The sequence below is a fragment of the Pezoporus flaviventris genome, unplaced genomic scaffold (genome assembly GCF_033815535.1).
Source record: "Pezoporus flaviventris isolate CSIRO_AGI_PZ_B2104156 unplaced genomic scaffold, CSIRO_AGI_Pfla_v1 ptg000023l, whole genome shotgun sequence".
NCBI classification, from domain to species: domain Eukaryota; kingdom Metazoa; phylum Chordata; class Aves; order Psittaciformes; family Psittacidae; genus Pezoporus; species Pezoporus flaviventris.
This window is the reverse complement of record NW_026892571.1, coordinates 6,810,890-6,825,783: the sequence shown is the minus strand read 5'-3', so window position 1 is coordinate 6,825,783 and position 14,894 is coordinate 6,810,890. Positions and strand designations below refer to the sequence as shown.

The 14,894-nt window shown below is 44.3% G+C and overlaps 2 protein-coding genes across 7 annotated transcripts in view; one reads left to right on the top strand and one right to left on the bottom strand.

Annotated features, from left to right (window-relative positions):
* NRG2 (neuregulin 2) overlaps nt 1–14,894 on the top strand; it is a 152,081-nt gene that overhangs the window by 129,360 nt on the left and 7,827 nt on the right. For 3 of the 6 annotated variants that reach the window (XM_061456530.1, XM_061456527.1, XM_061456532.1), the window contains 2 exons: nt 9,665–9,688; nt 13,970–14,072. In XM_061456530.1, the coding sequence (XP_061312514.1) occupies nt 9,665–9,688; nt 13,970–14,072 (127 nt within the window). The remainder of the gene's footprint in view (nt 1–9,664; nt 9,689–13,969; nt 14,073–14,894) is intronic. The other 3 variants (XM_061456531.1, XM_061456529.1, XM_061456528.1) reach the window with 1 other exon arrangement.
* The window catches only part of NDUFA2 (NADH:ubiquinone oxidoreductase subunit A2), a 346,452-nt gene continuing 340,382 nt past the window's right edge, over nt 8,825–14,894 (bottom strand). Inside the window, exon 4 of the mRNA XM_061456554.1 lies at nt 8,825–8,834. The gene's annotated coding sequence lies outside the window, so the exon portion shown is untranslated. The remainder of the gene's footprint in view (nt 8,835–14,894) is intronic.

Genomic DNA, 14,894 nt, shown 5'->3' with positions numbered 1-14,894 from the left:
CCAGAGGTCATGTTGGTGGCTGCCACTGTCAGGGCTTCCCTCAGTGCCATGCAGGGTATGGCCTTAATCTGCTGACTGGGCATCTCAGATTATATCCCTCCCAGACACAGAGATGTTTCTTTCTCTCCTAGGGGCCTGAACATCCTTGCATATGGGTTATGTGTATCTACAGTGATTGATCCTTTAACCTCGTATTCAGTGGATGTAAATACTCTAAAGCCCTTGCACTTAGTCTTTCCCAGTTTCTAGTTTTCAGTTCCTATAGGGCCTAGGTGTCCACAAATGCCTCACCTATAAACATCATTTCGTTCAAGACAGGTAACTTTCCTGGGTCCATATTCATACGGTGTCCCAGCATCAGTGGGACCCTGCTCTGGATAAGAACTGACCTGAAAGGAGGTGCAGCTAAAGGGCAGGAAATCAGACATGGTGACCCTTTGTGTGCCCTATCCTGACTCCATGCTGGCTGTTTGGGCCACCACAGATGGTGGTTTTGAAGAGGCTTTTTTAAAAGAGCCACAAATGAGGCTTTAATTAATGAGAACCAGACAAAAAATGCCTTTCCATGATGACTCCTTGACTGCCAGTACCCCCTCTTCCGTGCTATGTAAGAAAACCTGCAGTCCTCATCCTGAACTGGCAATAGCAGGCGTCTCAGTAGCACGTGCTAATAGCTGGTACATGCTGGCATTAGTCTTCCTTCTGCTAGAGAGTATACAGACAAGATGCAAATGGCCTTTGCGAGGCCCCTGGGACAGCCTGATGTTTTTGCATTGCCTTTTGTTCCAAATTGGCTTCCAAAGTTGAAACTTCCATTGATGTATTCTTCCAGACTGAAATATCCAAGTAAGCTCTTTTTAAAATGACAAAACAAGATGTTCTCTTTTGATCTTTAACTTAGCGCGAAGAGGATTCCTTCCAGACAGCAGTGGGATGCTTGCCCAATGAAGCTGATGAGTTTCATGAGATGGTGTCCAACAAGCTTAAACATTATTGCTACCATGCTGCAAAACCAAAATGGGTGAAAATGACTTTTATGTCAGGAAATCACTTTTCAGAACATTAATGGCAAGAGTAATCAGCTTGTGTTTCTTCCCCAGCCTGCAGAATCCAGCTTTTTATGGGAATGAGATTTGTTTAAATTTTATTTGTGTGTTAGAGGAGCAATGCCAGCTTTGAAACAGACACATGTACTTTTCCTTGCCTAAATTCTGCTTTAACCACAGGATAGTAAGGTAAAAACAGCTTAACAATCCAGGGTACCTGTCTGAACTTGGATAAAATTCATCTAAGAAGATGATTCATATGTTTTTATAGCTGTTTTCACTTTCAGGTCACAGTTGGGTAACATACATAGCAGCAGCACCACAGAAAAGCATGCACTGAACTTGCTGTTCATCTGAATAGGGGACGTATTTCAGTTGAGTCTGGACTGTTCAAATGCTTACTTTCTACTTTAATCAATAATTAGGGCACAGTAGAAGTTGCTGTTGCTCTATAATTCACTCAGTGCTTCATTCTAAATGGGTTCTGACAGGTCAAAAGCTGAAATAGATTAAATGAGGTTCAGGCATTTCCACTGAAAATAAAATAGCTCTGTCCTGATTCATGTTTTGAGATCATTGCCAGCACTTGACAGATACTTAAATAGTAAATAATGACACCTTGTTTTAAATGCATTTTGGGTATTTTAGGTTTTAAAGCCTAGATTTGAGCCTTCTGATTCTTTATCATAAATATTAAACATTACAATATGATTTTCAGTAGGTACATCCCACGGCTGAGCGAGAGTCTCTGCAGAGTGAACTAAATTTAAGATGCTGTTCTGAAAAGATACGGCAGCTGATTTGCTGAATTTGGGCCACAGATGGAGATGGTGCAGCATCCCAGCATCATGCCAGATGTTGTGCATCTTCCTTCTGGGAGCAGCTTCCTATCTCACTGATTTAAAACCTTGTTCAGGTTTTGCTGAGGTAAAGCTCCCCACGTTCCCTAGGAGCTCAGGCTGTCTTTGCCTGGTTGACAGGTAGATCTGGAGATTTAATTTAATCCGATTTTCTGAAATACCTGCTGCACCACTGCAATTATGAATATGAAAATCAAGTGTATTTAAATAGGTTTTCTTGCATGTGATGTTTATGTTGTTGTTACAACCCTATGACCAACCAGCAACCAGTTACTGGTTGTACCTGCCAGACATTCTGGATATATAGAGAGAAACTCACTAGGAATTGTATCTGGGCTTATTACTGTATTATCAAAGACCTGCCAGCCTGTCCCAGCTCAGCCCTTATTAGGAGGTCAGTTCCTATCTGCTTATAAAGAGTTTACATTTTATTTTGCTCGCACTGTAATACAAATGTGATGGGAAATGTGCTGAGATACTGCAGAAAACAAAAACGAAGCATGCTAAAACTTATGTAAGAAAATACATGCAAACAACATTGCAAGGTGCCACTTCTGAGCAGAGCTCCGGTACCTGTGTCAGTTCTCTAAGCCTGTCTTTGCACTAAGCCAGCATTAGTCTAAGCCACCCTGACAGTCTGTTTTCTAGCAAGACTCATGCCATAATGAGATCTAAGGCAGCACATTTCTTCTGCTCAGCAGTGACTAGGTATGTGCAGACAGTTGGCTACTATTAGTCAGCAGATGGACAATAACCTGGTAAGTAGCAGCAGCACAGATGAGGGGGTTGTCATCACTGGTGCATAGTAATCCCCGTCCCAAAACTATGGGCAAAGTCTCAGGTAAACTTAAAAGTTCCGTCCTGTTTGTCGTAGGTCAGTTTTAGGACACAGTATGACAAATGGCTTTCCCACGTTCATGAAACCTTAAAACTACTACTCCAGAGGCACTGAAGGTGATGAGTACAGACTTGTAAGTAGCTGTCAGATGTCACTCCCAGAGACCTGGTACAGGTGCCTGCAGTCACAGATTACCTGCGTCTGGCTGTCCATGCACTAGGGAGAACAGGAGTTGAAAACCATCAAACTGTTGATCCACAGCCTGATTAATCCATAGCATTAGTACCTTGAGACCATTTTGCCTTTGCAGTCAGATCTTCATGTCTGCCGGCGCACGTGGGTGAAAAGTTCAGTGATATGAGAAGAGCAAGGAACTCTAATATGAGACCCTCTAGTGGGCACTACAGACTCAGTTGACAGCTGTCTCCCGAGTTCAGCTTCAGAGGCACATCTACGTCCTGCAGTGCTTTCCAGAAGATAGAAGCATGTCCGAAATCATCCTTCCTTGTCAGAAACCTTGTTTTTAAACCTGTGCTGGCACCTGTTTTCATAGCTGCCTGCCTGTTCTGCCTCTAGCTCTATCTTCTCTCTTCTACAAGAAAGTTTTCAGGTCTCTGTAAAACCCTGCTGGAAGTTTACCAATAAACCACCCAGCTTTGGGCTGGTTGTAAAGGTTTTGTAAACCATCTTAGCAGCTATTTCACTCTTGGTGGTGCTGAAATACTGCAAGTTAAACATTGTGAGTGAGAACATTTATTCCTTGCCTAAGTCTGCACATTTGGATGCTTTCCACCTGCAGTTTATGGAACAATTTTGAAATTTGGGATGAATTTTTATGCTCATGCTTGCCTCTTGTCTGTGGAATCTGAAATTTCATCTTAACTTTGCTATTTATTCATCTCCCAAAATAATTGTCACTGATCTGGAGGACAAATGTCATAACCATTTATCTTCCTGTTTAGTGAAACGTTTTAATTTTCTACTGTGTGACCTCATTACAGTTGAAGTCTGCAGCCTGCCTGTAAACATCCTGGAATAGCGCTGGCATTCTTATACAATGATTTCTAGCATATTCTGCATTTTTACCCCATATTTAATTCTTGCTTTCTTTACAAATTGAATTTTAATTTGGAGTAGGAGTCTTCCTACTGGCCTGTTTTGGAAGCACAGATGAGCATTTTCTGCTATGTATTGGGAGAGCAGCCTTTGTCTTCAACTCTGGGATCTACTAAGAGTCTGCTATTTAGGCATCAAATCCCTTTCCCAAAGGGGACATAAAAAGCCCATTTTGTTGCAAGGTACTCAGTGTAGTCGTCTGGAAACATGGAAGAGAAGAGCTTGAGCTGAGAAATCAGTCTTGTAGTTGCAGACTATCTGGCCAGTTCTGCTTGCAGCAGACACTGATACAAAAGCAGATCCCAAGTTCCCAGCTTGATATGTCTCCCAGGACTCTCTAACTGAAGCCATCAAAAGTTGAGTGTGATGGGTCTGGTTCCTGATCCTTTGCTGTGTGGCATGACATCTGCCTTGCATAGGCGTTACAGATTCTTTCCAACAACAGATGATGAGCACAGGTATTTTTGAGACGAGAACCACCATCTGTTCTTGAGCATCCACTGCACCGTCACTGGCATGATCTGTGTAATGATCTCAGCAGCATGATTTCTGCCCTACAATAGCACATTTGGTGTAGATTGGACGTCTGAGTCTTCCCACCAGTCATTCTTTCCAAGGAAATTGCTCTCATGGAGCCTATCTAGCCAGAAAAACATGAACTTTTTCTGCTTGCAATGTCCTGATACGTATCAGGCTCACTGGACTGGAAACAGAATTGCATGTTCCCACAGTGGCTCACAAACTGGCTCCAGTGCTGCTGACTCAACCGCTGTGGAAGCAAAGCAGTGGAGGTTTATTGGGTGAGAGGCTTCTTATTTTTCTGAGGGATGGTCCAGTTCACTCTGAAGCCACCAGCATGCAGCAGAGGAGTGTTGGTCTGTTGGTCATCACCCTGACATGTAAAAATGACCTTATTGACAGGTAGGGTTTGGACATTTGCTTCTCACACTGAGGTGAAGATCCCTGTGGGATCATTTATCCCAGAGGCATAAACGTACCACTTCAAGCTCTACTGGAAAGGTCTAGATCTCAATTTGAGCTTTACTGTTCACTTCATTTCAATTCATTTATTCAGCAGCAGTTTCCTACCTGTTGTGATATGAAAACAAGTGGACGAATACTTCTTTTTTTACCTGCTTTCTGTTTCCTCCTCCACCTTTTGCTCCTCTGAGCCCTAAAACAATATTTAGCAGCTTTTTAAATTCCACAAACATTCTGCAGCTTCTTTTCAATGACACGGTAACCACTGACCACTTAATTACAGGGCAATGACTGTGCTGTGGTGTGGCTGGGTAATTACAGGGCTTTTGTGGTTTATCATAACAGGGTTATTCCTCTCCCCTCGATGGCAGGACAGGTTACCCTTTAGGATCTTCTGAAGTTAATTGCATGCTAATCCACATCAGGTTACTAACACTCTACTGTTATGTGTCTGGACCCTTGAGGCCTGCAGATTTCTCTATTTGTTTGTTTTTATTATACAGTACTGGACAAGCTAAATGGCTGTGCAGTTCATGGAAAGATTGCTAACCTTCTGTACGTGGAGATCCCATGTGTTGCCCAGCCCTCAACATGAGCATAATATCCTTTGTCCCCAGCATCACAGGACTGTCTTGCATTGCTCCTTGTACCCCCTGGGGGAAGCCTGGAGCAGGGTACTGCAAGTATTACTCTTGTCAGTACAATTTATTATCCAATAGTCTGTCTTGATGGTCTTCAGATGTTAATTCTCCACTTTGCTTCATGCCTTGGAACATGCTCTGTGACCCAGAGAGCTCTCTGGGGGACTCAAGTGTGCTTGCAGGGAATAATGCATGCAGTAACTAAACATCTTAACAACTTCTTGGGCAATTTCAAGTCATTGTGAGCACCGGGCCAGTTTTCACAACTATTTGCTAAGGCTTTTATCTTTCTTAATCATCCCTTAAATCTACAGTCAAGTGTGAGCTATTTTGTCTTGAAGTATTGCCCATAGAATATTATTTTAGATTAAATGTTTTTGTTCATCTTTTGAAACAGGTTATACAGAAAAAAACATAGATAGGGATCAAGTAAGTGTAGGACTTTTTCTGATGATGAGAAAAAGAATGCACCGCAAGGTTTGTGACAGTGGGTCCACAGAAAACCCACCCTACTGGAGCTCCTAAATCCAACTGGGTTTTCTCTTTCACTCCACTTCATCTGACTGTCAACCTTTTGGGGACTTGAGTGAAGGTCCATGCATCACTTGACTCTTCAGCAAGCCCTGCTCTGAGCAGCCGGGCGCTACCAATATGGGTGATGGTGTCTGGCCTGAATCCCACACAGATGTGCTGCAGCTGAAATGAAGAGTGTGAAAATGAATAATTTTTGTCATCTCTTTCAACTTTTTCCCTTTTTCCCTTCCTCATCTCTCCCATGCATACCGCCTTTCTCTCTTGAACAGCCTTCTGTCATGCGCGCAGTAGTTTGGTGTTTGAACACTACTAAACTAGGGTCCAGTCTCCTGTAAGATCAGCACAGAAAAGACTATCTTACCTTTTAGGTACAAGAAATAATGTAAACACTGCAAAATACTGCATTAAAGAAGCCAGTAGATACTGATTCCTTAACACTGATGGCTATTTAAGTCCAACTTTTTCAGAAAGGTTCAGCGGGCACATATGGAATGAAATTTTCCATGAAAACATCCTCATTACAAATAGTTTGGGGATTCTGACAGCAGTTCAGGGTGCTCAGCCCTTCCTCCTTGCCATAGCCAGGGAGCATGTGTGGAGTTCAGGCAGAGGCTGATGATGTGAGAAGAATAGTACACCCATATCCTCAGCCTAGTGCTGCCTCACTGTAGTTTGTGTGGTAGCCTCTGAATTTATTGCTTCCAATGGAGCTTGTCTGTGAAAGTTGGAGAGTACTCTGCACTCTGCCAGCGCTGCTGGCATGGGTCAGTTTGTCTCTACAGATAGGATTAATCCATTTAATTTTAGTTATCCCAAAGGTTCCTTCTGCCATGAGACTCCTGCAATACACCTCCACATTGCAGCCACCTCTGTCAGTGTGCAGTGAATCACTGCCTGGAGGAGCTGGAGGACTTACCTAGATCTTATGCTTCCTTCTGTATTGTTAAATGTCACAGCGTGGACTGTTGCTCAAAGGTTTCTAGGCATCCCCAGCAGCCAAACAGACTGCCAGTCTTACTGGGAGGGTGAGTAAAATGCAGGTTGACCGGACTGTTGCAGGACACAATGGAGGTGCTACACATCGTGCTGAGCATCTTCTCCACGTAGGAGCAAATATAAACCAAAGCTTTTAAAGATGTAGTACTTTTCCTGATCAACCTCTTAAAAAGCAAAGAAGACTTCTTTCAAGCATGGTAGTCAGAAATATCTCCAGACCAAAATAAAACTGTTGTCTCTAGGAGAACTTTCAATTTCTCAAATATGTTTGCTACCAAGCAGTATACTGTTGGTATAAAATAGGCACACTCTATGTGGTAAGCCATTGTTGTGAAGGTGATACCCTTCTGCTGGTTGCAGAATGATTATCCTTTGAAGCCATGTTTTACCAGAGCTGGGGTCACCTCATTAGCCTCTTGATTGTAAATTGTTGACTAATTTTGAACAGACTCTTCTTTAGAGAAGAGAAAAAGCCTCCAGACGCCAGTGTGCTCTTGAAGTGTCTCCTCCTTCACTGTCCCAGCACAGAAGGCAATACCTGCCCACGATGGGAGGAACTCCTGAGAAGGGGAAAGGGAGAGTGGCTCCCTATTCAATGTGTTCAGTTATGAGTAATAGAGAAGCAATGTCCATAGCTTGAAATGATAATAGCTGTGGACATCAGATGCAGAAGCTTAGGCTGGGGTAAGAATTCCTTTATTTGTAAAGCTACTGTTTTCTTCCCTACTCAGGGAAACTGTAGCTAAGATCCAATGAGCCACCTGTCTGTATCTGCTCCAGGGGTTTGGGGAGCCAAAAGAAACTGCAGCTGTAATGTGAGAGTGACAGTGGGAAGGTGAAAGTCCCTCAGGTTCTTCCCACCACCTCTGTTTGCATCAGCATTTCTGAGTTTGCAAAGAAAATCATGGAAGTGTTTCGAATTGCATCCATTTGTATCTGCAGAAGTTGCAGTAAATCCTGGAACAGGGAGGAAATGTGGCAGTATAAGCAGTGTGCAGCTTAAGGTGGATCGATAGTGTAGCCATACTGATGAAATTTAACGTGTCTTTACGTGCATTTGTCATAGTGTCAGGTGAAACTGTGTGTGTGTAATGGCAGCATGCCTTGGGAATAGGTCAAGGCTAGATGTGACAATCAAGAGGTTTAGGCTGGGTGTATTCTGTCCAGTTCTCTGCTGCCCACCACATTGCATCTATGTCACTGCAGCTTGTACAAAGTGACTGTGAAACGCATGTTAGAGCTTGCCATTTTTTTGCACAATTGTGAGATGTGAAGCAGAGAGCAGCCAGGTTTTGCGGCCTTGAAATTACACAAAATTTGAACAAAACCCAACCCCAACCAACTTCCAAACCCTCCAAACCCCCCAAGCATCAGCATTGATCTGAAGAGAAGAACCTGCTTTAGAAAATGTGTTTATGTGTTCCATAACTATTAGTGCTGATTTCCCCCCGCCTAAATTTTGAACAGCATTGCAAAAGAAAGCCAGTATTTTTGTGCAGCAAAAAAAAAAAAGCAGTTCCTATGGAAAATGTAGTAAATAAATCTGGACATCTCCAAGCTGCAAATAATCTTGTGTGTATGGTGATTGGAAACAGCAATGGTAAGTACGGAGAACTTTCATGTTTACGTAAGAAAAACTGTCTTTAGTTGAGGCCTGTACCAGGACAATTAGTAAAATTTAGGATACCTGTTTTGGATGACTGTATGTTGATTCATTATGTAAACTACTTTGCTTAGCACTGTCTCTGCAAGACAAACTGCAATCCTGTAATGAATATTAATCTGAAAGCAGATGCTCCTGTTTGTGCTTTTTTCAGCATGTTTGTTGTTTCCAAAACAATGCAGAACCACAGCAGAAGTGAAACGTGGAAGATCACAGACTTGAGGGAAACTTCCAGTGCAATTTGCACTTTTAGATCTGCAAGGGATTCGTTGCCTGCGCCAGGCGATGAGTCACTTGCAGCATCAGTGGTTCAGCTGCAGAACTGTACCATCAGGAACAGTGCTCACACAACTGACAGGCCATCAGGTGATTCACAGGCACTGCTGCCAGATGATGCTGTGCATCCGAGACCAGACTCGAGGTGATGGGCAGCAGAAATGTGCTGGCAGGTCTCAGGGCCTGTACAAGTGCCCACACATCTGTCTGCACAGCGCCCTGCTTTGATGCGCAGGTCCCAGGCAGAGATGGGCATGTGAAACCACGCAGGGTTTATTTTGCCTGTAGAAAGTGAGTGAATGATTTGTACCAGGTTCATGCAGTCGCTGTGTGTTTTGACCTGTCAGGAGTTGTTTCAGAACAAGTGTACCTTTTTTTTTCCTTTCAATTTTTTTCCCCCCTGCCTAAACTGTGAATTCCATATCAGGTACTAACAAACATGGCTCATCTCAGAAGAATTCATAATTAACTAAAAGAATTCATAATTAACTTCCACTGCAATTTGTTTGGGTCTTCCTTTACATTAGATATAAGCTCTGGTGGGGATTTGAAATGCTCTGAAGCATACACTGTCTTTCGTGTAACTGCTGCTGAGCCTACAGAAAGCTAACCTGCTCTAACTGCACAGCGTGTGTGTTTGCATATTAGAGTTCTCTGACAGACCTGTTTTTCTTTTTCTCTTTCTCTTCCTTGTCTTCTTTCTGCATTGGCAGAGCATCTTGGATTTGAATTAAAGGGTATGGACCAACCATTCATTTATTAATCAGAAGCCATTAAAAGCTGCCCACATTATATTTATGGCTTTAATGGGATGATTAAAAAATCAGCTCTTCTGTTCTCTTCCCTGGCACCACGAGAGATGTTTGGTTTGAAAAAACCCCAACAAACCAACCAAAACCAACCACAAAATCTAAATGTAAACCTATAAAAATACACGTGTATCTTTAGCAGCACTCTTTTCTTTGTTTTAAGCAGCAGGCTGGTGCGTGTTCCATGACTGGGGTGTTATAATGGCCGTACGTCTCCCCATTCAACATGCTTTTCTGTATTTAACTGAAGAGTTGGAGTTTGTGACCATCCCAGAGGTTGCCAGCAGGCACCACTTGGGAATGGGCAGGCATTCCAGGAAGGTGGGTTTTAGAAAGATCAAGGTTTTTATAGAAATTACCACCCTGGATGCACTAACCTCCACTGGATCCTATGAGGGTCACAATGAGCTTTGCTGTTTTTTCTCCCAAAGGTTAGTGGCTTATTTTGGTTCTTGACCAGGAGAAAATTATTCCAAGAAAGATGACATGAGATGGGCTAGTATAGAACACAGTGAGCTCAGGGAGGTCAGTAGTCTCCCATGAGAGTGGGGGGTGTCATTCTGAGCATCATGCTGGCAAGCTGAAGTTTGGAAAAATGCCGCAGTGTTTTAAAGGCTTTTAAAAATATCCCCTTTGGGCAATTACCTGCTCCTGCCCAAGTGCTCATAATCATATTATTTTTCTTCCATTCTCCTCAGTCTGTTTTTAGAAATACATCAAGAATTTCTTGAGTAAGCACCTGGGAAATCAGATTATTGAGGGTAGGTTTCCCTTGAGTGTACAAGCCAATCATGGGGAGGCTGGTCAGATGAGAGCAAAGAGATTCATCATTTAACTTAAAAACACTGACCTGGCAGTGCCAGCCAAAGCAGATCTCCACGTGAAGATGCTACAATTCCATTTACTAGAGGTATGGGGACACCAGTCTTTCACTTCTGGATCCTAAGCTGTTTTCTTGGATCCCCAGGGTAGAGGGACATACAGTAGCTGAATGAAGCTGGAGAAACTTGTCTCCTCTGGTTCTTTTGTGCCTGGTCCACCAGGATGGGGTGGATCCACCAGGATGGGTTTATATCCCACAGCAGCTCTTCCCTACTGCAGAAAACATTCATTTTGTAGTCAGGTGTTTCAGAGAAAGCGGTGCTGCTAATGCCAATACACTGAAATTAGCTTAAAAATTGAGGATTTTTGACATCCCTTTTTTGTTGACCTCTTGTCCTTTTCCTCATTCATTCTCAATGTCATCACAGAACCGCACACATCCTGTTCCCAGCCTGCAGTCGTCTCTTCTCTGTCATTCGTCTGTCACTCTCATGCGTTGCTGTGACACCCATGGCTGGACTGTGATTCTGTCAGCATTATGTGGCACCACATGGTTTGTTCATAGTGTTTGCTGCTTAGAGTGACGATGCTGCTGCTGCTGAAGTTGTGGTGTTTGTAGAGCACAGAGGCACAAATGGACAAGTTCTGCTCCAGGACCTTCTCAAACACAGAATTGTAGTGTGCATTCTCCTATTTTCTTTCTGTCATTGTTGAGATGGTTTTGTGCAACAGGAAGATACTGTGTTACGGAGCTTTATCAGCTTTAATGAGATGCGAGGAACCAAGCTAAATTACTATCAGCAGGTCATTTAACTTGTAGCTTTGCAGCACAGCCTCACACGTCACTGCTTCACATAGCAGAGCTGTTAGCTTAAGACAGAGAGGCTAAATCTGCAGTTCTGATGAACTGAAACATTCCCCGTGCAATTGAGGTGAAGCTTTGGAACAGTCAGACATGCCAGAGCCAGATGACATGATCATCACAACAGCGGCTGGGATTTGAGCCTCGGGCAAAAGATTGTGTTGTTTAGCTAATAGCTTTGCTTTTTGCTTTTTTCTCCCTCCTCCATGATTCAAAGGGAACGATTTACGCTTGGAACAGAAGTCTTTGTAGTAAAAAACATAGCTGGTGAAGGACACTGCGCTTGGAAAAATTGGCTTGATGGATGAGTCCATGGTGGAAACTGACCTGCTCCGGCTTTACTTTTTTGTAAAAGTAGCTTTTGCTGGGTAGTACCAAAATTCTCACCGGTGCCATCTGTAGCCAGGATATGAACCTGGCTGGTTTTCCTGACCCTGATAAAATCCCTGAAACTCCTGGCTGAAGGGAAGAGCTAGAATCCAGGTCCCAGAGGTGTGCAAGAGCGAGAAAATTTGTCTGCCATGGTTGCAGATGCCTGGAATAGGGCATCCGTGCAATGGGAACATGTCACTGAGGGAGGTGTCTCACCTCAGTGAGCTCTTTCCCCATGCCAGCTCCACGTTGTTCCTTGTAGTAAAGCACAAGGAGTATGTCAGCCAGCACCCAGCTGCTCCTCTAATAGGTCCCAGGCCATACAGGCGTCGGCTCTGAGGGATGCAGCTAGCTGGTGAAGCTGACGGAGCAGCAACTTCCAGGCCACAGGAGACCCATATCTGTTGTTCCTGGTCCACACCCTCATGAGTGTGGGAGAGTCTCAGCTGCCTGTAGTGAATGGTGGCACATGGCCTTCCTGGAGACCCACCAGCAGCACCCTGAGTGCCTCATGAAGCCAGAGGCCAGTGCTGAAACAAAATGGATGGAAATGTGTTGCTTTATACTGAGATTTTGCAGCACAGGTATGAAGAAAGCTCTACTGATGATGTTTTACATCTCCAAGCCAGGGCCGTCATTCTCAGCCCTTGTTTAGCAAATCTTTCTTCATTCTCTTTTTAAAAGTTAGAAAGAGATAAACATTTTTCCTAGCACTTTTGGTTTTTTTTATTTCCCAAAAATGCCTTTTCCTTCCCAAAACAAAAGGGTGAAATTTGTCTAAATATCCAGTTATCTGGAATGCTTCATTGCTTGCCCCGTGCTTTTTTGCTGAAGTCCAGAGTTTCTAACACCAGACCTGTTTCTTTTCTGGTTTTGAATTTCATTGTCTGGGGCTATCATATAGTCCATTCAAGGTTATTTAGTGTGGCATGGTGAGCACAGCAGCCACAGCATGAGTTTTGTTGCCTGATCTATATGAAAAAATATTTCAATGAATATTAAAGAAGGCACAAATCCCATTAACATTAACACGTAACTATGCAGGCATCAGGACATCTCCCATAGATGTTGAACTAAAATGCTCATGGCAGGTGTGCACTGAATCCTTCTCTCAGTCCTCCAGCCCCAGAGACAAATTGCTTCTGCTGATCTCAGTGGAGATTGCTGGATGTTGCCGTGAAGAGCATCTGCTCTGGTGTAGCCACAGAGGAAGAGGTGCCCTTGCCATGTGATTGCTGCCTAGGTGTAGTTACCCAGCAAGCGGCATCCGAGTGTTCCCTTGAAGCCTTGATTAATGTGAACAATTACCTCACTTCAGCATGGTTTGGATTTTGATGCAAGTGACTGACTTTCCTGGTTTGAAAGGCGGTCCGTGACAAATGGTGGTATTTGAGAGAAGCAGCAGCATGCTGCTTGAATTCTGTGCGTGCATCTCAGTTATCTGGTGCAATGAAATTAATAATTTCCTAGGGTTTCATTAAAGATCCATAACTGTAACCCGTTACTGTATTTCAACTGCTCCACTCCCTTTTCTTTGTCTCACACACTATCACTTTTCCATCCTCATTCTGCTTTTGGACTGTTTTAGGATGTCCTCTTCAGCACCTACATGCTTTGGAGCCTGTTTCTTGGTGGTTTCTAGCCACACCGCAGAGCTCCAGGGCATGCAGCTGCTGCAAGGAAAAGGCATTCTAAGTCAGAGCAGAGAGCCTGTGATGGGAGAGAGCATCACAGGGCATGGGTGTACGTGGTGAATGGGGGTTGCTCGGGGGCTTCTTTGAAGGCTACTGAGTTCCTGAGAAGAGGGATGTGCTGGAAGGGAGAGGAGAGTCGTGGGACTGTTTGAGACTAGTCACTGAGTTATGCTGTGGGCAAGGAAAGCAAGCAGCGTGTTTGAGCACAGAAGGGGTGAGTGAAAGAGGGCAAAGGTGCAGAGAGGCAAAAGCAGTGAAGGTCTCCTGCGGGGTGAGCAAGGTTGGGCCAGCTGGTCTCAGGTTTGGGGCAGCTATTGGAGACAGGCAGTGGATTGGCAGGAGGTCTGACTGAGCCCTGTTCTCCATCTCACCCACACACAGTGCTGGTTCCTGTGCAGCCAGGCGCATCCCTGGTGCTGGAGCCCATTTGTCATTGTGGTTTCTTCTCTCCATTTGCAGAAGCGGAAGAGCTCTACCAGAAGAGAGTTTTAACCATCACAGGAATCTGCGTTGCCTTGCTTGTGGTGGGCATCGTCTGTGTGGTAGCTTACTGTAAAACCAAGTGAGTATGGGTGGTTAGCAGACAGCACTGGCTAGAGGTTACGGAGTGGCCGTGATCATGCTTTGTGCTTTCATGCTCTTCACCCAAATGCTACTTTAAGGAGATGCTGTGCTGTGGTGTTCCCAGCAAGGTCTCATGAAGGAGAACAGTGAAGCCACCTAGCAGGCTGTGCCTGAGCAGGATGTTTTCCTGGGACCATCTGCTTATCCCCTGAATCAGCATCATTTCCTCCAGCCAGGTGATGCTCTGTTACTGAGTAAAGCTGGTCCTCAAGGCAGCAGCTCATCTCCTGACAGCAGAAGCACACTGGGCTGTTGTGCAGGAGCTGTCGGCTCAGCTATGTACATTTCAGGGACTTTCAGAGTTATCTTGATGGAACAAGATGCTTGGGGACCTCTTTTATGGCCAGCTTTTTCTTCCTGGGCAGCACATTTTTCCCTACTTCACTTGCGCCTCACCTCAGTCCAGGGTGCCCCTGGGACATGAGGGGTCTTGCAGAGTGGATGCCCTGCTATTGTAGGCTTTACCAGTTTGTGCTTAATGAAGGACAGGTCGAGTGCCTTGCCACCAAGGCCAAGCCAGGACCTGCTTCCCGGTTTCCACCTCCCTGCTTTTCTCCTCTGCTCCCAGCACCATGGTACCCCTGGCTCCACTGCATTGTGCTGAGCCTTGCCTTGCAAGAGGAGACCTTGGACCCAGCTTCCCAAATTGCCCATGATAAGAAATGTTCATCTTTTATAGCAGAAGCAGCAGAAGGTGGCAAGTGTTGAATGCATTGTTTCCTCCTGTTTGCAGCTTTCACAAACACCATTGAAAAAAGCA